Genomic DNA, 23,903 nt, shown 5'->3' on the forward strand with positions numbered 1-23,903 from the left:
TTTAAATTACTTATTTCTTATTTTATCCACCAAATATTTGTAAATTACATAAAAGTTAAATACATAAATAATTTATTTCTTGTCCGACTGTTAAACGATTATGTGTGTTAATTTTCCGCATTTCCCTACTACTGCTGTATAAATAACACACCAACTTCTTCTTTTTCCCCTGCATCGCCCAACCTTCTCTACACACAGTTTCTAAAGGGAAGAAAAAGGCAAACAAACAATCTGCGGCCATGGCTATGTCAGCTGCCACCACCCAATCGTTCCTCCTTAACAACAAAACCACCCGCCATAACTACCAAACCCTCAAATCCGCCACCCATATCGCCACCTTCCCCTCCACCACCACCCTAACCTCTACATACAAATCTATGTCTATTTCCTGCTCAGCCGCCGCCTCCACAACTACCACTCCCCTCCAAACACCCCCTACCACCTCATCAGATCGGGTCTTCAACTTCGCTGCCGGACCCGCCACGCTCCCGGAAAATGTCCTACAAAAAGCCCAAGCCGACCTCGTTAACTGGCGGGGCTCCGGCATGTCCGTTATGGAAATGAGCCACCGTGGAAAAGAATTCCTTTCCATTATTCAAAAAGCAGAATCAGATCTGAGAACCCTTCTTAATATCTCTGATGAATACGCCGTTCTTTTCCTTCAAGGTGGGGCCACCACCCAATTCGCCGCCATTCCTCTCAACATCTGCTCACCGGACGACGCCGTTGATTACATCGTCACCGGTTCATGGGGTGATAAGGCTTTCAAAGAAGCAGCTAAATACAGCAAACCGAATGTCATTTGGAGTGGTAAATCGGAAAAATACACCAAGATCCCGAATTTTGATTCGTTGGTACAAAACCCAGATGCCAAGTATTTGCATATATGCGCCAATGAAACTATTCATGGGGTTGAATTCAAAGATTACCCAACACCCCTTAACGAGAAAACCATTCTTGTTGCTGATATGTCCTCGAATTTCTGTTCAAAACCAGTAGATGTTTCTAAATTTGGTATCATTTACGCTGGTGCACAGAAAAATGTTGGTCCATCTGGAGTTACCATTGTGATTATAAGGAAAGATTTGATTGGAAATGCACAGGAAAGTACACCTGTGATGTTGGATTACAAGATCCATGCTGAGAACAATTCGTTGTATAACACACCCCCTTGTTATGGTATTTACATGTGCGGGCTTGTGTTTGAAGATCTGTTGGATCAAGGTGGATTAGTAGAGGTTGAGAAGAAGAATCAGAAGAAAGCTCAGATTTTGTATGATGCTATTGATTCTAGCAATGGATTTTACAGGTGCCCAGTTGATAAATCAGTGAGGTCTTTGATGAATGTGCCATTTACATTGGCTAAACCAGAATTGGAAGCTGAATTTGTGAAGACAGCTGCTGGTGAGAAGATGGTGCAGCTTAAGGGACATAGGTCTGTTGGTGGAATGAGGGCTTCAATATACAATGCTATGCCTTTGGCTGGAGTTGAAAAGTTGGTAGCTTTCATGAAGGAGTTCCAAGCTAAGCATGGTTAAAACTATATTGTTCTATTTTAATATTTGCAACCCTTTATAATTTTCTGTTTTTTTGTGCCTTTATGTTCTGTTGGTTTATTTGAGTTGAGAGAGAGAGTCTGAATGACAACACTTGAGTATGTGTTAGTCCTATTGATTCTTGTGTACTTCTAGGAAGTTTTTGTTTTTAGAAATATGGAAACTATTACTTAGTCCTATTAGAAGTTTAATGAAGAAGTATTTTCAATTTGTTTTTTTTGGTTTCATTGTTGAGCAGCACTCGCTCCATTTTATGAGGAATATGGTTGAATAAGTAGGTTGAAATTTCTTCTTGTCATGTTATTTGTTGATGATAAGAGCAACTCACTTTTGAGATTCCCCTCTGTTTGACTTGTAATTTGTTGCATAGTGTCGAAAGAACCATTTTTTTGGTTGGAAGGGCGTATAAAGAGAAACGCCACAATTATTTGTGTTTCAGAACTTGGCACTATTTTTAAAAGAGTAAAAGAAGTAGATGATGAATGTGTATTGGTGGAATAAGTTACAAACCTCAACCTCTTAAAGTGAAGTGTATTGGAAGTTTAATATACTAAATTCAAGTTAGTAAAACTTATTTGTCGAATACTAATAACATTAAAGTAACCAATCGTTGTCTATCTCACCAACCTCAACTAGTAAACTTGACAGTGATGGAATCTTTACAAGTGACGTGCTATTGTCAATGCTTCATATTTTAAGATGCAGTCTACAAGTTCAAACCAAGTTGTTTAAATCTTCCTGATTTTAGATATTTAAATACTAACAACTCAAGACCAACTTTCCTTGCCTCTAGAATGTTGATGGAAACTGCAAAGGACTACTTGGTAGCCAATCACAGAAATTCTCACCAAATTATGTATTTAATATTTATCACATCTATTGCAATTCAAATTAGAAATTCGAACTACAGATACTGAAGGAAAATTTTCAAGTTCCTTTGCTATTTTACTTATTTGGAGATCATCGTTTTTCCTCTGAGATTTTGGGAGGCCAAAAACTATAATCACGAAGAAGTTAAGGTGGTAGTGGCTCTTCTAAAAGTATGGCAAATATATACTCCAAAGATGTTATTTTTAATAGTGAAGTTCTAGGGAAGTCATCAGTTCAATTGGTTTCCTTACGCAAAAATTTTACAATTTCTATCAAATGTGCTCTTCCTTCTCTCTCTGCACTCAATTAAACAAAAAAAGGAAGAACGAAATACCTTTGATATACATATCGTGTGAAGAACGACAAGGGATGCCTACTCATTTTTTGTGTTTTGTTCTTCTTTTGCATTTCTTTGTTAATTACATAAGAACACAAAACATTCCTCTACTGTATCTCTCCTTCCACGTCTGCTACAGACTATCTACTGAAGCTGGATAAGACAACATTTGGGAAGCATCTCTGCAGCCCTCATTGGCTGTTAAGAGAATGAGAATCTAGAAAACAGTGAGCTCCCCGATCCTGATGTATCTTTTGACGGGCTTGCTTGAGCTTCTATGGAGGAGCGATAGGCTTGTTGGCACTTCCGCATCTGCAAATGCATCAGTAGACTCATGAGATTTTCAGGTTACATTACACTCTAATACATTTACTCACTATTGATATATCATAATCAACAGATATCAGCATGAGAACGATAAATACAAAAAGATTTGTCTGCATATGCCTTCCAATTTAATTTATTTGAAATCTAATAAAGTTATAGCACATTTTCAATTTCTAATCATTTGATAGAACCAGATTTTGCAATTAATAGCAAAATAAGATGATTAATTAAGTTCTCTATACCTGCAGTGCAAATACATACACCTGCTCTTGCCATATGAGCTAAAAGGTACCATGTCACAATAAGTCTTAAATGTATTTATTTTAACGGAGTAGGCCTAATAGATTCATGAATATTACTGAGATATATTGTCATAACGATCACCAATATTTTAGAAATGAAAACAGTAGTTTACTACTGGAAACAAGAACATCACCTCCTCAGGACTGAACTGAAGAAGCATTGCAACCACAGGTAATAGAGCCTCCACTTCACCTGTGAAATATTTATCACAAGCAACTTATGATGTAAATAATTTCCTACGGAAGCATTTAGTTCAACTAAAAAAATCCTGAATTTTAAACCTTTTCACTGCAACACTGAAAAGTTACCTGTCTCGAGAAGTTTTAAAATGACATTCTTAAGATACGTCAGATCTACCCCTTCCCTCTTCTGTGATCTATCCATATTCCTAAGCTCCTCTTTCAACTTAGCTTCCTGCACTCATTAAGGCAAACTTGTAAGGGAATACAAATCAGAAGAAGTCCAAGTAAAAGGACAGCATAGTATATGATTGTCTAAGCCAAGAACCAGCTGCCTAAGCCCACTCAAACATTATGCCCATGGCTAAACAACTCAAGCCACCCTCCAGTCCCTAAGAAAGAAGAGAATTAGCCATGACAGACACATGACTTTTATTTAAAGACATACCTGCTGGCTGTGGAGACGATTTTCACGTTCAAGCTCTTCTATCTCCTCCTGAATCAAGACATCAGACTCTAATGAGGGAACTATCTCTAAAGAATATTGATGTTCTCGGAGCAAATAACTTACTTGAAGGGCTAGAATGTGACGTTGTGACTGAGCAAGCTCTTCTTCTCTTTGTGCTTGTTGTCTCGCCAAGACCTGAAGCGTCAAGAAGTTTTAAGTAGTGGCGTGAGACAGAAATGAAGTCTCTGAATGCTAAAAACTAATGTTCTTAACTAAGGAGCGGTTTGTCCACGGATTATTTTTCCTTTTTTTCATTATATTTCTTTCAAATCACTGTTTAGTTATACATTGGACTGATTTTCTGGAAAAAATTGAAGATGGGTTTTTTAAATTAAAGTGAAAACCCACATCCATTCACAAAATTTCAACTTTTTCCCAGGTTAAATGCATGTCCAGAGACGACTTCAATTTCCAAATATTCTTTTTCGACTTTACTTCAAATACTACTTTTTTTTCTTTCATATATATAACAGATAAGCAGGTGTCGAGTGGTTTTGACTGGGTAGTTTAATACTATTTTCAAGACGGAAAAAAATGCCCGACGAGTGGAGATGAAGTATAATGGTTCCATTGTACAAGAACGACGGTGATATCCAAACTATAACAATTAGAGGGGTATCGAATTGTTAAGCCACACTACGAAGGTCTCGGAGAGAGTAGAGGAGATGAGGGTGAGGAAAGGAGTGTCAATTTTTTTTTTTTTTTTGAGAAGGTAACAGTAAAGGAGTGTCCATTATTGAGGATCAATTTGGGTTCATGCCGGGGATTTCGACTACTGAAGCCATCCACCTTGTGCGGAGATTGGTGGAGAAGTATATTGAAAGGAAGAGGGACTTTCATATGGCGTTCATTGACCTTGAAAAGGCCTATGACAAAGTCCCAAGGGATGTTCTCTTGAGGCGTTTGGAGGCTAAAGGTGTCCCGATGGTGTATATTAAGGCGAAAAAGGACATGTCTAAAGCATAAAGCATGCCAGACCATGTTTGGGTTGGACTTTAAAACTGTTGCCCCTTGTACTAATCTCTGTCTCATTCTTTGATTTTCTTTTTCCCCTTTGCAGTAACTGATGAAAATATTGCACAGTAATGTAACTAGAAAATTGTCCATACCAGAATCTGCTGATCAGCAGCTGAGGTAGTCGAATTCAGAGGATCTTGCTTGTCATATACTGTACAATCATTTCAAAGAGCAATATTAGTCACTGAAGCAGCTATCAAAGAATATCATTTTGAACTGTAGAATAAGCTAAAAGGTGCTGAAGATCTTCATACCTGTATTGGAATTGCCATTGCGATCGGCCTGATATTTGCAGAAGAAAAATCACAATTTTAAAAGAATGCTTAAATACACATGTTAACTAGGTGATTGCTCAAGCAGATTCATGAATAGGTGATTGGAGACTGCTCCACACTTACTAAAAATTCAGACTGAAGTTTGTGGCGAAGGTTCTCGTTATCGTCTAGAAGTCTAGAGATTTCATTGTCCTTCTCCTCAATCATCTTATCAGCAAGGTCACGAAAAGAATCAAGCTCTTCCTACAAGTTAAAGAACTCAGTGTCACCAAACTAAAAAGTGTTATGATGATATTGATAATTATAAATCACACCTTCAGTTTTTTACAGCTTTGTTTGAGGTCATCTAGTTCTTTTTGAACATTATCACCAGAGGTAACCACACTCTCTGCTTTAAATGCATCACATTTCACTGCAAAGCAGTATCTAGAATTAGTTTTCCATTTGGAAGCTGAATAAATGGCAATTCAAGAATAGAAAGCTGATTATTATATCATCCTAAGAAATTACATCGCCATGTTTCTTCTACATTTTGAAGGCTTATTTCCCATGCTTCCTTCTCTTTTTGGTGAGCAGAAATAGCAGAATTGAACTTCATTTCCATGCTTCTGATCCGTTGCTCTGTAGCACGAAGAGCTTCATCTCTGGAAATGATTTAATGGAGAAGTGTGTCAATTCATTCTCTTTCAGCAAATGAAAGCTACATCAAATCTGTAAAAACTCTGTACTACTACAAGTTAGATTTAAAACTATTTTGCCCGAGGGTGTAAATGAACTGAAGAGTGTGTCCATGTCAATGTTTGTGAGTTTAATCTGTGAAAAAACACCCCAAAAATGAACTGCGTATAATTTGTGTTCAGGTGAACATCTAACAAGTCATCAAACTCAGATTACCTGTCCGAAAGTTCCTTCTCATGATTAATTAAGGTGCTCTTTAGATCTTGAAGGGCTCTATCCCTTTCAGAAGAGACTGACATTACCTCTTTCTCCACTTCCTGAAAGAGCAAATTTTTTGATGTCTTAGCAACAATTAAATGACCTTAATGTTAAACTATTAAGCCAAAGCATTTCACTAGTTACACCCAAAAGCATATACCTTCAATGCTTCCTCCAGTGCTTTAAGTTGTTCGCTGTCCCTAGCAGCAGCCAATTCAGCATCCTTTCGCTGGAGAAGTGCGTGAGCACGAGCCTTGTAAGATGAAAACTCACTTTGAGTGCGATTGATCTGCAAGTGACCATTGAAGAGAAAATCATGAGATACATAAAACAAAGAATATTTGTGTCAACCTTTGCTACTTCTTTCCCATAATTATATTAGCCACTTTTCATGCAACAAACTCCCTAGTACCAAACTCTTAAGGAATAATTGAAGTCAATGGCACACTATTCAGCATCCTAGATTAATCTTAAAAAGAGCCATTCAACATCCTAAACTTGCCAGATTCTATCATTGCACAGTCTAGCAACTGGAAGAAAAATCTTTACCTGAAGTCTCAATAACTTTAAATCAGTATATACCATACAGTCAAGGCGAAAAAAATTATATGTGTCACTTGCAGATTCTTTGTTTCTTTTCTTGCTTCAAATGATTCCTTTAGTAAAATGTCAAATATGCAATTGGTGCACATATTTCAAGAAGAAAATAAGAGAAGTGCATAGATCCAATTGATATATAATCTTTTTGCCAAGAAGTTGGGAGAATGCCAATATCCAATTAATCTGTCACCTCAGGAGGATCTCGATATCTAGACATCAATACAAGTTCTATATGCATTGATACCAACGACTAACCATCTCCACAACAGTCAACTACTGCCACTAACCAATTACCTCCACCACCAGCCTCCATTGCGCAACCACCATAGCCGGTCACCACCACAATCACCAAGCACCTTCACAACTAGTCACCACCACTAACCGCCTCCTTCGCAAACCACCAGTACCAACCACCTCTACCACTAACTTCTATCTGACCAAAACCGGACACCATTGCACAACCATCATAGGCAATCTCCCCAATACAATCATGACCACCACCACCTTACAACTATTATTGCCGATCACCACCTACCTTTCTTTCTAGTTTTTTTTAGAGTATGATTCATCAAATAAAAAATTTATTTAACTCCCCGTAAATAAACATTTTCCAACATTTTGTGGATACAAATTTATTCGTAGTAATTTACTTGAAATTCTATCTATTAATTAGCTTTAAAATAAAGATAAATTATCCACATTCAGATGCTGAAAAAACAATGTTAGTTTTTCAGCGTTAAGATCTAGATACAATATTAAATATCTAAACGTGTATACACATTACGACGTCATAATCTTATAAAAACAAATGGGGCCTAAACATTTGTGAGAGGAGAAATACAGATAAGTTAAATAAGAGATCACCTCTTCTTTGGCCGCCATCAATTCAGCCTCTTTTGAGTTTAATACCTGGGACTGAGCAGATAACTGTGACTCCAGTTGACCTACAATGTCAATACAAGTATGAGCTCCAAATTCATCGCCTAAACAAGGTAACTAACCAGTATACAGAATTATACTTCTAAATTTGGCCGCTTCAATCTCGGCACGGATGCAGTTACTCTCAGCAATCTCCAGCTTTGTTCTGAGTGAATGGCAGGTGGTTTCCCAACTCTCTTTTTCTTTCTCCTAAACGCATCAAAACATTACAGAAGTAAGAACCAAACAAAGCAGATTAAACATCTTACCAGAGACGAGAATAAATCATTTAGAAAATGTTTATGCCAAATTAATTAGAGCAGCTATTTGCTCCATTACACAAAACACTTGACCAAAGCACAAGTTATAATGCGCATACGATCAAATTTTACTATGAAAGACTACATCAGGGGAGATTGGGAATCGACCCTTATGGGGACATATCAAATTGTTAATCAAAACGGGCAATTCCAAGGATATATTTATATTCCCAAACAGGCTCTTTATCAAGATTAAGATGACTGCTAAGGAGCAACTGCAACATATTCTTTATAAGATTAACATTTTGAACTTTTATCCACCACTTTTACCTCTATTCAATTAGAAAGGCATGCGTTGGTAAAGACATATTGGTTAGCAGAGAGTAACAAGTATAATTTAGGATTCCCAACAACTAAGCCTGTGATCTGGTGCTTGACTGCCAGTGAAGCAGAAACTTCCTTTTCAGATTGGCAATCTCAAAAAAGGAGCGGAACTTTAGCAACTCATAGTCTTGGAATAATATATGTTTGAATGACCGACATGCTCCGAAAAGAATCGTTCCGAATGAATTTTAAGGTCAAATTGAGAAGTGTTAGCTCATACTTGTTCACTTTTCAGATGAACAATGTCTCCTTTAACTGTTTCAAAAGCAGCTCTAAGTCTTGCTGCTTCACCAGTGGAAGCTGCATCCATCTCTGCAATCTTAAACTCCTTCTCTGCAACCACAGTCTACAAGGAACAATGCACGATCAGAGCTCCAAATATCCAGAAGATACTAAATTGAACAACTAATACATAATAAACAGGATCCTGAGAACGTTGTGGAACCAAAAATCCACTGAGCAAGAAATACATTAGATGTCATTTTTCAGATCATCGGTACCTCATTAAATTATCAAAATATATATGAGCAAGATGAAGTTTATATCGCTTGCATTATTCCATCTCTGTGTACAATTGGGAATAGAATCATTACCCGCAGAGATGAGATTGTTTCAGCTGCTTTGCTTCTTTCAGCCAATGCCTCAGCAATTTGGGCTTCCAGACTCTCTTTTTGCTGATGTAAAAGAGAATTTATTTAAGAAATGGTCAGAACTAAAGAAGGAAGCTAAAGCACCAGGGCAACAGTAATACTGCCTTTGTACCTTCTGATGCTTTGAAGAGAGGTCTTCAATTGAAGCTTGTCTCTTCTCATCTGCTGCCTGCAGTAATGCTTGCATCTCTTCTAACTTCTGCAAAACCAAGGTTCAGCAAAGATCCTCTAAGTTCAAGAGCTGTATCAAGAGAGAACTTAGACATAGGCCAAAGATATCCACAATTTGCCATGAACCTTTACACGTATCCTGGGTTTCATAATTGAAAAACCATTTTATTTCTAGCCTTTTCGGTCAACATGAGATTCCTGGTCCTCAAATTATTATCTATTTCTCCTTGAAAAATACCATAAGCATCTCTGTAGACCTTGATAAACTTCAATTTAATCTTATCCATTTTAAAGCGAGAAAGCACACAAGTCCATTTAAAAGATAAAACGTGTCTTTGCTTCTGGAATAAAACTCTGTCCACTCCATCTACACTTGAAGTCTGCAGAGATTCACACTAGTTTGAATCCGAACCCCGCTAGGCAACTGGCAATCTATTTTAGATGACTAAATGCAAAACACAAGAAATCATAAAACGTCACCACACATGGAGTGCAATAAGTAAGGAAATACTAGAAAAGTAACCCGGAAGATGGATTCTTTTTACTGGATATCTTGCTCAAATGAGAACAATTATCATTAACATTGTCTAGATCTCAAAAGAATAAAATACATTTATCCGTAATGACACAAGGAAACAACACTAAAATCAGAAACTAATAAGCTGGCTAGCTAACGCGACTACCGACGGGCTCTATCTTGAAGTGAGTAAAATTATAAATATTGATGATAAAGTGATGCAAAAATTTGTTTTTAAAAAAACATTATGCATGAATATTCTAGTGAACAAGTACATTAAACTAGAATTTAGTACGTGTAAACCAGCAAGTATCTGAATTAGAAACTTAAAATTGCTTATTTAGAGATTTAAAACAGTTCTTAACTTGATTGACATGAGAATTATCTCACTAATTTCAGTTATTTGCAGTCCACTGCTTTATTTTTTAGTTAATTTTCTTCTTAAATTATTTTTTTTTTATTTTTCATCTTGCCTTTCTCAAAACAAGCTTGCTCGGGCACCATCTTAGAGCCGCAGCAGACTCTTCTAGCAATGTCTCCTTAGACAAATCTTTTTACAAATTAAAAGAGCTTTAAAGATGCTCAAAACAAGCTTTCTCGGGCACCATCTTAGAGCGGCAGCTGACAAATTATACTCTCCTAGCAATGTCTTAGACAAATCTTTTTACAAATTAAAAGAGCTTTAAAGATGCCCTTTTGCTAGGGAACAAAAAAAACTGAATAGTTAACTTACCAACAATTTTCTTACAAAAGAAACAAATATAAGGAGGGAGAGATCAGTTATAAATGCCAGACTGCCAAATCAACTTGCTCTATTTCTTAATGGGTTTTTGGAGATCTACTTGTCTATTTACTAGTTTGAAAACTTTCAACTAATTCTTCTTTTCTACCCTTTTTTTTCACGGGTGTGTGCGCGTCAGGTGGTAATGCCCATGTGCCAGCGTATATTCCTGCTTCAACTTAGAGCTTCACCACCTATGTAAATAAAATTGAATACAAATACCAAAAGGATTTAAGAAATACTTAGAAGACAGGTAAGGGCATAAGATTGACTCAGGAAGCCATAAAACAATCAACACTATCTATTTATAGGCATTTAACTTGATACAATAAGTGAACTTTCTCACAGCTGCACACCTGCTCTTTCTCTAGAAGTGCCTGTTGTGATGCCTCCAGAGCATTCTCTTTTGGTGCCAAGGAACGGCGCAGCTCTTCAATGTTGTCTCTGAGCCTAAAAATTAACAAATTTGTGTACTGAAAATAAGTAATCAAGCATCTTATGACAAGAAAATCCAAAAGAAATTTCACATTTAGAAAAGCAATACTGAATTATTGATATGACAAAATCGATAGAACATCTGGGACGAGTTGACATGAACTAGCTTGGTATCTAAACAAAACTGACAATTCCAAAGCCTGATGCAACTATTTAATAAAGACTTGACATCGTCAAAAAAGAGAAAAAACATATCATATCATTACTGCAAGCAATTCGAACGTGAAAAAGATGAGATAAATTGACAAAATGTTAGGTGATTATGTTAAAAGGTTATTTTCTCATTTAGTATATGGACACTTGAGGATCTCAAGGGGTAATCTTGTAGCTCAATCAAGAAGTTGTTCGACAGGTAGCTCTGATGATATCTCTTTGTTCTTTTTTTCTTTTTCTTCAAATCTAATCCAAATAATAAACAGATAATCCATCAAAATCACTTGTGAAGAAGCAGTGTCAACTAAGTTCACAAGGAGGACATACTTGTTGTTTGTACTTCTTAACTGTTGCCTATCCAAATCCATTGCTTTCAGTGCCTCCTGAGCGTGTTGTCTACTGCGCTCCAACTCTTGCTGCAATGCAGATAATTGCGAGGATGCGCGCTCAGATTTCTCATTGACATCACGAAACTGGGCCTCAAGATCATCTTTTTCCTAAAGAAACAGAATTGCAACAAAAAATAGTTAATTATCGTAATTCTTTCTTTAAAAATTAAAAAAGATGTAAGCAATTAATGTACAACTTGAATAACTTGTCCACCACATTTTTATCTTAATGTCCAAATTTAATTGCATCTTTTCTATCAAGTAACAGATTTCATTGATAATAACAAGGTCATCATGGATTTATACAAGTGGTATACCAGAAAAGGAAAAACCTACAAAATATGGTCCTCACCAAAAGTCACCCAATCCTACAGGAACTACATTTGGACATTAAGATAAAATGCAGTTTTCAAGTCTATTTTAGCAGGTAGTTTCATGTCATAATTAAAATCGGTACTCCCTATTCAATATATCATGGGTGACTCCTAGTGCAAAAGCAGCAAGAAGCTGAAGGGCAATGAAGATGGATATAAGGAAGAAAGATAAATGGAAGTGAAGCCTCATTTGCATCTTCGGACGATTCAGAAAGAAAAGAGTAGTAACATTTTAAGGAGATGAAAACCATCTATAATCAAAAATTTTCTCCAGTTTCATTTGTTGTTGTAGAATATATTGTTATCTATACAAGGTTTTGCTAGAACTCGGAAGGTTTTGTAGAAGTAAAACACCTTTTGTAAAGTTGACCAAGTTTTGATGAAAAATTGATGAAAGACATCAGACATATCAAATAAAAGAGGATAGTCTCAGAATTTACCTTTTGCACCTCTTGAATACGCTGCTTTGCCCGTTTGTGAAGTCTGTTGAACTTCGAGTCTAGCTCTGAGTACTTCTCATCACGTTCTTTTATTTCCTGATCCATCTTATTTTGTACTATTCAAACAAACCATTTATAGACTTCAGAATAGCATATCTTCTTTGTCAACTGAAACTAAAAAAGGAAAACCAAAAAATCTGCAACTAACAATGGAAGTACATCACCAACATTTAGAACTTATCATAAAATCCGAGTTCCATATTGATGTTGAATTCAACAAACATGAAGAAGAAAATGGAAGTCAAAGCAAATCACAACCTTCAGCAACTTTGACAGACAACTCTTGGGCCTTTGTGTCAGCTTCCAAATATAGAGTTTGAAGATGCTTTAGTGCTACCTCTGCAGCACCTCGTGTTTGCTTTTCCTCTAAAAGTTCTCTATTCAAAGATTCGATCTTCTCATTAAGGTCTTCTGAATTATCACTTGCCACATTTTCATGTGCAGCCGTTTTAATTTGTTGACCAGAGTCATCAGAATATATGTTGATGCTTTGCCATCCCACAATCTGAGATTTCAGATATTCATTCTGGAAATTAAGTTCTACGAGCATTTGTACAAGATCATCATGGCTATCACCTGTATGTTCGTGACTCTCACATATTCCGTTATCCTTTACATGATCACTCTCAATATTGAAGCTATTGAACTGTGCCTCTGTTTTGCTAGCATCTTCCGTGTGATTATCTGCAGCCCCACTACTAATATCTCCCTCCATTATTTCCTCTTTAGCTTCTGAGAAGTAGGGATTAAACTGTTTCATCCATCAACTGCAATAAGTAACCATCACAAAACACAAAATAAATAATCCACTAATATGGATCACGCAACTCCGCATTGAAATTAAAGAATCGAGATAAAAAGACACAAACATTGGCTTCAAAAATATCAACATTTGAATGCCAAATTCTGGTAAGTAAATAAAAGTTTTATAGCAAGATCCACCGTCAAGCTAATTTGATTAACCCGAAGCTAGTACAAGATTCAAAACATCATAATAGACTCTCTCTGTATCACCCACCTCACATTGATCACACCAATGTAGCTTTAGTAGAAATTGCCCCCTCCTCCATTTTTTTTTCCAGAAAACCCGATGGCAGTTGAGGTTTATCACCAGTTTCGCAAAGAAAATGAAATTCGAGAAAATTGGATAAGAGAAATTCAGGCTTACTTCAACAGTTAAATTCACATTTCTGGTGCAATGAAATTAAAGAGGTGCAGATTACAGTATCAATCAGATCCTACGATTAACTAAATTTTAGCAATGCACTAACACAACAGAAAAAATGTATGCAGAAAGCATCATTTTAGATACAATTGAAAAGCATTAAAAGGGCTGACCTGAGAAGTAATATGGATGAAGCAGTGGGGAACTGCAGATCTAGATGCTTGTAAAATGTCCAAGCGGCAAAAAGAGTGAAACGGTGTCTAATACTAAATAAATCCCTTTATTGAGAAGAGTATCTATCAATCGAGAAAGAAAAATCTCAATAATCCGCAAAGAAAAAGCAGGGGAAGAAAAATTCTGAGATCGCGTAGGGGGTGGGGGGGGGGGGGGGGAGCTTGCAGTCTCACGTTTTCCCTGCTACACCTTCCCACATACTATCTGCGTTTCTATTTCTCATCTAAAAATAAAAAAATTGTATAATTACATATAATTTATATATAATTTGCACATATAGCAAACAAAATATTCATATTTGTATCGTATAACAAAGTTTGCATAATTGCGCTCCATAGCAAACATATAACCGCATAATTCGCTGTATATATACAATTGTATAATTCGCTAACCTAAATTGTATAATTCGCTGGTCTCGCTATGCATATATAATTGTATGATTCGTTGGCCTAAATTGTATCATTCGCTAGCCTATTTCGCTGCAATTGTATAATTCGCTATCCTATTTCATTGCAATTAATAATGCGTAATTGTATAATTCGCTGCAATATTTGTATAAATTTTACTTTGCATACAATTGAAATCGAAGTAAAATGTATTTGTATATTGTATAATTATAGGTGTAGAGGAAGAAGATATATGTTTTTGTCTCGCTTTATACAAAAATAGAAACACAATTTATATACTTTTGTTGTATAAAGCGAGAGAAAATTGTATTTCACTGCAATGTATAATTCGCAATTGTATAATTCGTTGGTCTTTTTCGCTATAATATTTGTATAAAATTTGCATTTGTCTATAATTGAATTGAAGTAAAATGTTTGTAAATTGTATAATTAAATGTAACACGAAGATTTATGTTTTTTTGCATGTGTATATACAATTTTCTCTCGCTTTATACAAAACAGAAATACAATTTATACACTTTTGTATATAAAGCGAGAGAGGCGAGCAGAGAGAGAGTGGCGAGCGAGATTTTTAGAAGAGAGACGACTGACAAACTTTGGCTAATGTTTGCTATGGAGCACAATTAAATCAAACCGTAATTACTATATTCATTTTAGGTTATTAATTTGTTATTATCTACCATTGTCCTATAAATACCTAGTGAAATTTTCATCATGCAGTCAGAAAAGAAAACAATGAATATCCTATATAACATGCCATGAATTAGATCGACATAATTAAAATTATTATAATACCATAAATATGTAAATTAATATTTGTATAAAATTAATTGTTTGAACATTAAGATATTGATTATCTTGACTAAATTCCCTTTTCTTTTTCTTTTTGAGTAAATGATTAATGGGGGAAATTTTTTATACTTTATTTTGTATATTTTTATTTCGTCTGATCTAAAAAAGTTGCTACACTGAATTATTATGAAATTTTTGCAAAGAAATATGATTGTCGGCAAAGCAAACTTGTATTGTGGGTAACTTCTCAAAATACACCCGTAAGAATATATTCATATCATAAAAATAATAATACAGTAATTAAAAAAATAGAAACTCTGTTTTGCCTCTCATTCTTTTTTCTTTTCTATTTCGATGGCAACATGAAACATAGTGCTGAATCCAGTCAACATTAATTAACAGTATGTTCCAATATTTCGTTATAGCATTAATTCAAACAAATATACAAAATGACAAATCTCCTGGAGAAAGAAATAATACAGTAACATAATTTAAAAGGGCACACATACATGGCATTACACGTCGATTGAATGATGATCAATCTTTAAAGAGGAGCTTTATTTTTTCTATTTTTAGAAATCCTATAGTAGTATTAAAGATGGTGAAAATACTAAAATCATTTTCACACATTGAAGTGAATTGGGGGTTAATAGTCAAACGAAGATGTATCTTCATCAATCTCATGTTGAGCCATCGTCCTTTGAAGCAACCGCTCCTGTCAAGAAGAGAGATACAGAGTAGAGTTATGTCATTCTACTAATACAACAAAAACTTGAGTAAAAAAGATTTCACTACTGGAGTTGGGAATATCTATAACATCATTATCATTGGATTGGGATGTGACAAAAGCTGCTGTAGGGGCAACGCTCAAGTTCAACTGGATGACTCTCGGTTTGTTCCAACTAAGGCAATATATCCCTACTTAAAGCAACATACTGGCATAACGAAATCTCACCATTGGATCTTGCTTCCTTGCAGCGAATGGCTACTTGTTTAAAGAACTCCTTGCTGGCATCTGCAATATGACAATAAAAAGCAACGAGCAGTTACCTTCTAAGCATAGGGTTAGAAGAAGACAATAAAAGTTTCCTGTTGGTAGCTCTTGAGCAATCACTGCAAACTACAAAGGAATGTTTCAGTATATCATGAGCAAGTATGAGCCATCAGGATATTCGACTGGTGAGAATTCAGGGGTCTAATAAGTCAAGTCTTACTAATTCAAAGAAATTAGAAACAATTCCAGCGAGAAAGTCTTCTTATTATGACTTCTACTTCAACTTTGTCAAACATCATCATAATTTGATTGAGTAAAGATTTACGGATCATGGCCTTCGGCCTTCTTTACCTAATCCAATTGTATTACACCTTCATGTTTCAGTCTAAGTTTCCATCTAGGATCTCCTTTATTTTAATTCATGGCAAGGATAACGTCAATATGCTCAATAATATACTCTCTCTCATATTTCCAAACCTATCGGCGCCGCTTCCTTAAAACTTAGGGAAGGGATTAAATGTTGAGGGTTAAATGCTGAATCTCTTTTCTCCCCCTTATTGTTCCCTTATTCATGTAAACAAGCAAATCTATTTTAAACAAAGCAACTCCAATCAGATATTCCAGGAAAACCTCTAGAGTCAGAATTACCACTTTTACCATCCTCCAAGACCCAAACAACCTAATAAAGAAAACCATCATATTGTTCCTCTTATCCCTCAAGTAAATCATACAAATGAGTTAACTCTTGCAAGAGAAGACATATACATACATATGTGGCATATTTATCATAATAAAACTAACCACAGTACTATTTACGAGAGAAAAGAATATACTACTACTAAAGCAAACATCTTTGACATACCATGCTTCATAGTTAAAGATGGATCTTGATCATCTACATAACCAATCACCTTTGCTGGTATTCCTGTCACCATACTGTAAAACCAAAGGCCGGCACATTGCAACCAGTATATCAATGCTTATAAGAACTACTTTACAAATGAACCAGAAATTTAAATATATAATACTCAACCTGTGGGGAGGAACATCCTTCATCACAAGGGAACCAGCACCAACCATTGCACCTTCCCCTATTTCTATATTTCCAAGTATAGTTGCACTAGCTCCAATCAGTGCACCTTGACCTATTTTGGGATGCCTATCACCAATCTCTTTCCCAGTACCTCCCAAGGTTACGCCCTGTGCAAAATATATTCAGGTGAAAAAAGGAGTACTAAACAGAATTTATACTGACAAACATCTCCACATAATGAATCTACAGACATGATGTGGAGGATAAAATAATCAGTTATATTGTGTTAAATACAAATACAAGAGGAAGAGCCTGGGTGTCTGCAGTCTACTCATAACCCACTCAGCAGCTGGGAGGCAATAAATGAGCTTCATAATAGGATCTGGAAATTGAAAGTTTAAGCTGGTCAGAGCACAGATTCACAGTGGCAGACTGTCTACTCATTACGTGCTCAGTACCTGGGAGACACTAAATGGATTTCATGACACGATACAGGGTTCAAAAGTTTAAGTTTGTCCAATGACAAGTATAAGAACTCTCCCATAAATTGGTCGAGGCAAATAAAATGCAACTAATCCCTCCCAATTTATCCAGCTTTCACTTTGTGCACTTATTAGGACAAGCCTTTAAAAATATTTGTTTAGTATTTTGTTGCAAGGACATGTGAGCTGTATTTTGAGTATAGTGTTATAGAAGAAGAAGAAGATGGAAGAATACTGACGAGTGTAACAAACACCAAACATTTTGTTGTGCGAAGTTTATTTACTTCCGTTTTAGAAAAACGGACACAACTTTGTGAGTGACCAAAACGGCGATTTAGACGATCTTCGGGATAGAGGACGTATGAACTTCCCCATGAGATTCAAGTTTCCCAGCTTATATAGTACAAGTTTCCCAGCTTATATAGTACAGATTGATGATATTCAAGGTGATGGAATGAATTATTTAGGTAACAGATGCTTAAGGAATCCGTTTCCGTTCACATAGAAGGATTCCCACTAGTTGCCACCTCAAGACATCACTAGAAATCACTACACAAAAACTATACTATTGCACCTCATGTGAAGAATCTTTTGACAGGATTACCCTCATGTCCACAAATACGTTTATGTTATGGTGGAAGAATGAACTGATTCTTGTACTATCTATACTCTCTGCATCACATGCAACATAGATTAGATGGTATACCCTACCTGCCACAACAAATTCAAGCAAAACAATCCACACCTCATGAACTGGCAGAGCTCTGGAAGGGGGGTTGACTTATGTAGGAACTGAAGTTGAGGAAAGTTTTGCTAAAAAGAGTTTTAGGATTGGTTGTTGGGAGGAGAGGGTAGGGGGCTCTAGAGTATTTTTTAAAGGGTTTTTCAATTTTTTCAAGAAGTTGAAGGATAAACGATTGAAAAGGGATAGATGACAAACCAATTTTCTAGTTGCAAATTTAAAATTATAGGGTAAACATAAAACACACTCCACTCATTGAAAGGTACTCCTAAACATCTACCGGATTCAGTCAATCACTTAGAGGGCTAGGGAAACCACTGCTGTCAGGCTCCAAAGGAGAACATCTGTACCAGCCTTTACAATAACAGAATTTTCTATCAGTTATTAGTTATTTTGATCAACAATTTGTTAACATTGTATGCTCGAAAACTCTAATAAATGTTGTCAGGCATATAGATACTTGTATTTTACCATGACACTCAAATTTCTGTTCGATCTTTTAATCTGAAGGCAAAGTGAAATAAAAAATAAGGAAAAAGTGTAATTATCTTATCCTCCACTCAATCAGAAATCTACAGTGCAGAAGATAGGTATTAAATGACACACCAACACGCAACGTATAGGAATCGGCATAACTCACCTGCATAAGTGAAACTCTATTCCCTATGACAGCAGTTTCACCAATTACAACACCAGTGGCATGATCCAGAAGAATTCCCTCTCCAATTTGGGCAGCTGTTTTATAGGCAAACACAGGTATAACTTAGTCATAGTTATCGATGCAGATCCACTAATAAGATAATTGACTGGTAGTTTTTACAAAAGTAACTTGTGAGAATTTAATTGGCAGGAATAAAACAGAAACCATATCTTTTGGTGCAGATAGTGGGGTGGAGAAACTGAATGATTACCTGGATGTATATCAACTCCAAAAACCTGTATTGAAGTGACAAAATCACAATGAAGTAACATAGAGCAATAGGTCAGTACTATTGAAAATGACAATGATGGCTATCACCAAGTAGAGGATATCAGATTACCTCACTAACTCGACTTTGTAACGCCAATGCCAAGACTTTGCGCCCTTGATTCCATAGCGTATGTGCAACTCGATGTGTTTGTAAAGCATGATAACCCTAAACAGATTAGTTTTGATATCAGGATCTAAAAAATTCGCAATCAAATATCAGAAAAGCAAAATCCTCAGTAGATTGAGAACCATAATTCTCTCGTCTTGTATCCCTCTCTATATAAATCAACGGTGATAAAGAAACACTGAGATGAAGCATGGAGGTTATTAAGATAAGAAGTAGACTTGCTAAAAGATAGTTTGCCTAGCTAAGAATTTAGGAGAAATAAACACCAAGGGTAAACTTAATGAGGCTCCTTTACAAGTTCATAGGATTTAGTATCTCAACTGTGTTAGTGTCTAGAAAAGAAGTTGATGTAACTGTAAGTAAATATTCAACAAAATGAAAGGGTAATAAAATTAGGTTCCAATGGGGGAAAGAGATAGGAAACAAATAAAACAAAAATATAAACAATAATCATCTAAATAGAATAAAAGACCAAAAGACAGCACCTTAAGGTACAAAAGAGCAGAACAGTATGACAAACATGAAGGATCTCTATCTTTACATGCCTGACAAGGAGGAGGGACAAAAGGAATTGTTAATACTTGCCAAAAAGTATAAAGAGAGAATGTATTTGAGATTCATGGAATCCCGAGGGCACCTGTAAATCAAGTCGAATAGAGCATTGGATGCACCGATTGTGCATTATTACATCAGAGAATATGTCCATTAATTGAGTTGCCAAAAGTGTAGGATTTTGCAGACGGTTGGAAAGAACAAAGCTCAATGCCCGTTCCAAACAATCATGAGTCAAAATACTTGCGTACAAGAAGCTGCTTAATATTGGCTCCTTCTCTGCCTGAATCGCATAATAGAAACAAAATTAAATGGTTCCACAAAACTATCAGCGAAAACACATTCTCAAAATCCATACAAAACTCACAAATCGAGAAAAATCCAGCTTACCTATATTTACATAGTAGATTTCAGATCTTTATTATACATGTTCTCTTGATGATGGAAAAGCTGAAAACGATTGTTACATTAACTCCACCATCAAACTATCAAATTTGTTACATTAACTACACTATCAAATTTCTTATATTAACTCCACCATCAAATTGTTACATTAACTCCACTATCAAACTATCGAATTTGTTACATCAACTCCACTATGAAAGCTTACAAACACCGGACATACGAAAACATCCATCTGATCCAAGACCAACAATAGAGTATTGATATCCACCACCATCAGTGTTGAAAATTAATCTATCATGCGACTTAAAAAGTTACGTTGCTCAAACTCTTAAAATAGCATCGGATGTGTGTTAGAAATTTTTAAAGGATCGAACAACATAATTTAAAAGTAAACTATCTATAGCACATGTGAATAGGTAATAACTTGGAAACGAGGATGGATAAATGATTAAAATATTAAATTCTTAGCAATTGTACCATTGATATAAATCAAATCCCAAGAACAACTTCTACCAAAAAAAAAAAAAACTGTTAACTTAAATGAAACAGTTGTGTTGAGGTCAAACTATGTGTAAAGCAGGCTCAAATCCCAACAAACTCGTGATTTCTTTTTTTTTATCTGTGTAAACTTTGCACATGTGTTTGATTCTTGTGAAAACATCAAATACACAGTGGTAGTTAAAAAGAGAAGAAGTAAAAAAGTAGAATGAAAAAAACAGACCTCAAGCTTTGCTTCAAGCTTTACAGCATCCCAAATAGGGTCACCAAGAGTAGAAGCGGTGTTAGCGACAGAGACGATCAAGTTCGGGTCGGGTTCGGAAACGCCAACCGCGTAAACGGGGAAAACTTTTTCTAAACAGTACTCGGGCATGCCGGGGGAATTGGGTCCGATTATTTGTGGATCTTCGACCTGTAAGGTGGTGGTGGTACGCATTTGAGAAAGAGCGAACCAAGTATCGTCGCTCAAACAAGAACAAGCCATTTTTTGATTTACGAGTTTTGAGCGTAGTTTTAGGGTTCCATTATAGGATGCATGCAATTATCAAGTGTTAAGAGAGAAGAGATGAAGAATATGATAGATTGTGATACACACTAAGCACTATACTATGTATGTATTTTGGGTTTTTTTTTTTTTTTTTTTTTATCTTTTAGGTTTTGGGGTTCGATGTGGTTGATTTAGAAAGACGTAAATCTGCCGTGTTTTCGACCATACGAATTTTATTTATTTATTGTTTCTATTTCGTATGTTCGTTTTTATTTATATATTGGTTTATATTAAAAAGTATAATATTTATTGATTTCATAAAATTAATATGTACATGACATCTTATTTTAATAGCAAAATAAAATTATTAATCTTAAAAATATGAATTTGACTAATATAAAAAAAAGTATTTATTGATTAATTAAAATAAATTAATTTACGTTTATTTATTAAAATTTAATTTTAAAAAAATATTAAATAAAGGTATGATAATAAAGATATTATAATTTTTTAGGATACTTCAAATATAAAATAATTACTTGTAAATAGCTAGCAACTGATGAAATGTCACTGGTCGAGGTAGAATATAAAATAATGACATCTTTTATTTTTACTAGAATAGAAAATAATTTATGAAATTGAAAATAATTTTATTGGGGGTGGGGTGGGGGAGGGGAGTAGGAGTGAAAAAATAAAAATTTGAATTTTATAGTATTTTTAAAAAAGAAAACTAATTTTTTAGGGGTTGGGAGTGGGTGGGGGGCTGGCCGGGGGAGGAGTTTAAAAATAAAAAATTGAAGTTCAAAATATTTTGAAAAAATAAAATTACTTTTTTTTTTGGGGGGGTTGGCCGGTGGTGGGTGAGTGAGGGTCGGGGATAAGATAAAAAAAATAAAATTTTAAATTTGAATTTTTTTAAAAAAAATATTGTTTTCCCTAAAAAAAGATATAATTTCAAATTGGATAAGAGTTTTGAAAAATGTTTTTTTTAATTTTTGAAGGGAATTCATTTTCTTTAATTTTGAGAAAAATAAGATAATTTGAAAAACATTTTCCAAAACTTTTGTTCCAACTAAACATGAAAAAATTCCTTTATATCAAACACACTCTAAGACTTAATTAATTATAATATATAAAATTATCCAAAAGAATAAGTTTCTTTTTATATCAAAACATAATAACAAATAATTTAAATTTAAATCTCAAAAGATATTCATGTTTAACTAGTTAAAGAAAGATTATAAATTCGTAAATAGTTAAATTCTATAATTATCCTACAAATTATAAATCCAACCCTATAACTCTTTCTCGTGAACTAGGTTAAATCAAATAAATAGATGTATATTTTTTTTTATTCGATAAATTGATTTAATAAACTTCTAGAATCAATATCTATTACAGCCTTCCCTTGAATTATTCAAAAAAAAAAATCAAAATTTGATCTTAGACATGTTATTAAGTAGTATCCTCAAATGAAGATTGTTTTGAAAAAGTAACGATCTAACTAAGCTCTTATATGTAGAAAGATAATGTCTAAATTCTAATTTTTATTAAAATAATTAAAAATATGAAACGTAAAATCATACGAACTAATAAAACTGATTTGATTTATATATTATATGTGTATATATAAAAAAAATAAAAAATAGAGGGATATATAATATTTGCAATGATCAATGTTGGGTGGTGGAGCCATAAGAAGTGATTTGAGAAGTATTCAAAAAGAAACAAATACTACTATTATTAAATAAATAAGTTACTCTCTCGGTCCGGAAACGTTTGTTATGTTACGCTTATCAAAAGTTAATTTGACTAATTTTAAAAAATAAATTAGATCATATTAATTTGATGTTTTAAACAAAAAAAATAGATATTTTAAAACTATATGAAAAGTACTATAAATTATAAATTTTTGAATATTAATATGATGAAAAAATACATCTTCAAATGTTAGTCAAAATTTTTATAGTTTGATTCTAAAAATATAAATTATGACAAACAATATCGGACGAAGGGAGTATTAAAATATCAGTAACAAGACAAAACGTTTATGAAATTGATGATACACTGTTTAAAGTATACTACTAGGTAGACGTTAGGGGAGTATTGTTAATGTACCTGGACGTTTATTGGACTAGATACAAATGAACATGGCCTTATTCTATTGTCCCTTCGTGGCCATCACGTGTGCCACCAATGACCCTGCCAAAACTCCTTTTAGTAGGGACTCTTTTTATCTTTTCGTATCATCATTATCATTAGGAATACCAAAACATCTGCTCCCCGTTAATCATTTATCCGTTTCGAATTTAAATTTCGAATATAAAAAGATTTTAATAATTTTTTTTTCTCTCAATTGAGATTCTACGTGAAATAAAATTTAATACAGTCAGGTTTCAATACGATATTAAATATTGAAGGAAAAATGAAAAAAAGCTTTTAGAATTTACTAGCATTTTAAAAAATAAACTAGCTTTTTTTATTTAAGTGCTCCGATCTAAATTTTACGTAATAT

At 34.6% G+C, this 23,903-nt stretch overlaps 3 protein-coding genes across 4 annotated transcripts; 1 reads left to right on the forward strand and 2 right to left on the reverse strand.

The window, feature by feature from the left end:
- On the forward strand, positions 1-1,764 carry LOC101254553 (phosphoserine aminotransferase 2, chloroplastic-like). The gene has a single exon (XM_004232508.5). It carries the CDS (start codon positions 240-242, stop codon positions 1,536-1,538), a length of 1,299 nt encoding a protein of 432 aa, XP_004232556.1. The 5' UTR covers positions 1-239; the 3' UTR covers positions 1,539-1,764.
- An 891-nt stretch (positions 1,765-2,655) lies between these two features.
- Positions 2,656-14,130, reverse strand: LOC101254258 (protein GRIP). Of its 2 annotated transcripts, none has more exons than XM_010318158.4 (22): positions 13,839-14,130; positions 12,759-13,251; positions 12,441-12,556; positions 11,565-11,734; positions 10,946-11,039; positions 9,233-9,319; positions 9,064-9,144; positions 8,691-8,816; positions 7,928-8,036; positions 7,773-7,852; positions 6,469-6,597; positions 6,267-6,367; positions 5,883-6,016; positions 5,687-5,784; positions 5,496-5,615; positions 5,352-5,379; positions 5,190-5,248; positions 4,144-4,215; positions 4,021-4,068; positions 3,702-3,807; positions 3,527-3,585; positions 2,656-3,075 (listed from the first exon to the last, which is right to left on the reverse strand). In XM_010318158.4, the coding sequence occupies exons 2-22, from the start codon at positions 13,213-13,215 to the stop codon at positions 2,965-2,967; spliced, it is 2,385 nt and encodes a 794-aa protein (XP_010316460.1). In that variant the 5' UTR covers positions 13,216-13,251; positions 13,839-14,130; the 3' UTR covers positions 2,656-2,964. The 2 variants fall into 2 exon arrangements, with proteins under 2 accessions (XP_010316460.1, XP_004232555.1); XM_004232507.5 differs by having other exon boundaries at positions 12,759-13,267.
- Positions 14,131-15,489: 1,359 nt separating this feature from the next.
- LOC101253958 (serine acetyltransferase 2) lies at positions 15,490-21,634 on the reverse strand. The gene is made up of 10 exons (XM_004232506.4): positions 21,125-21,634; positions 20,084-20,281; positions 19,932-19,991; positions 19,390-19,485; positions 19,261-19,285; positions 18,990-19,084; positions 17,126-17,292; positions 16,955-17,028; positions 16,054-16,113; positions 15,490-15,813 (listed from the first exon to the last, which is right to left on the reverse strand). The coding sequence occupies exons 1-10, from the start codon at positions 21,383-21,385 to the stop codon at positions 15,779-15,781; spliced, it is 1,071 nt and encodes a 356-aa protein (XP_004232554.1). The 5' UTR covers positions 21,386-21,634; the 3' UTR covers positions 15,490-15,778.
- Positions 21,635-23,903: the final 2,269 nt, after the last annotated feature.

The sequence above is a fragment of the Solanum lycopersicum genome, chromosome 2, assembly GCF_036512215.1.
Source record: "Solanum lycopersicum chromosome 2, SLM_r2.1".
In the NCBI taxonomy this organism is placed as follows: Eukaryota; Viridiplantae; Streptophyta; class Magnoliopsida; order Solanales; family Solanaceae; genus Solanum; species Solanum lycopersicum.

Excerpts from the sequence above, each read along its gene's own strand:
- LOC101254553 (XM_004232508.5), top strand. The coding sequence starts at position 240 with ATGGCTATGTCAGCTGCCACCACCCAATCGTTCCTCCTTAACAACAAA.
- LOC101254258 (XM_004232507.5), bottom strand. The coding sequence starts at position 13,260 with ATGAAACAGTTTAATCCCTACTTCTCAGAAGCTAAAGAGGAAATAATG. Across the intron at positions 8,037-8,690 it reads TTCATCTGAAAAGTGAACAA|GAGAAAGAAAAAGAGAGTTG; the intron begins GTATGAGCTAAC and ends TGATGCGTTTAG. Across the intron at positions 3,808-4,020 it reads ATCGTCTCCACAGCCAGCAG|GAAGCTAAGTTGAAAGAGGA; the intron begins GTATGTCTTTAA and ends TAATGAGTGCAG.
- LOC101253958 (XM_004232506.4), bottom strand. The coding sequence starts at position 21,385 with ATGGCTTGTTCTTGTTTGAGCGACGATACTTGGTTCGCTCTTTCTCAA. Across the intron at positions 19,286-19,389 it reads TACAAAGTCGAGTTAGTGAG|GTTTTTGGAGTTGATATACA; the intron begins GTAATCTGATAT and ends ACTTCAATACAG. Across the intron at positions 19,085-19,260 it reads TGGAGTTGATATACATCCAG|CTGCCCAAATTGGAGAGGGA; the intron begins GTAATCATTCAG and ends CCTATAAAACAG.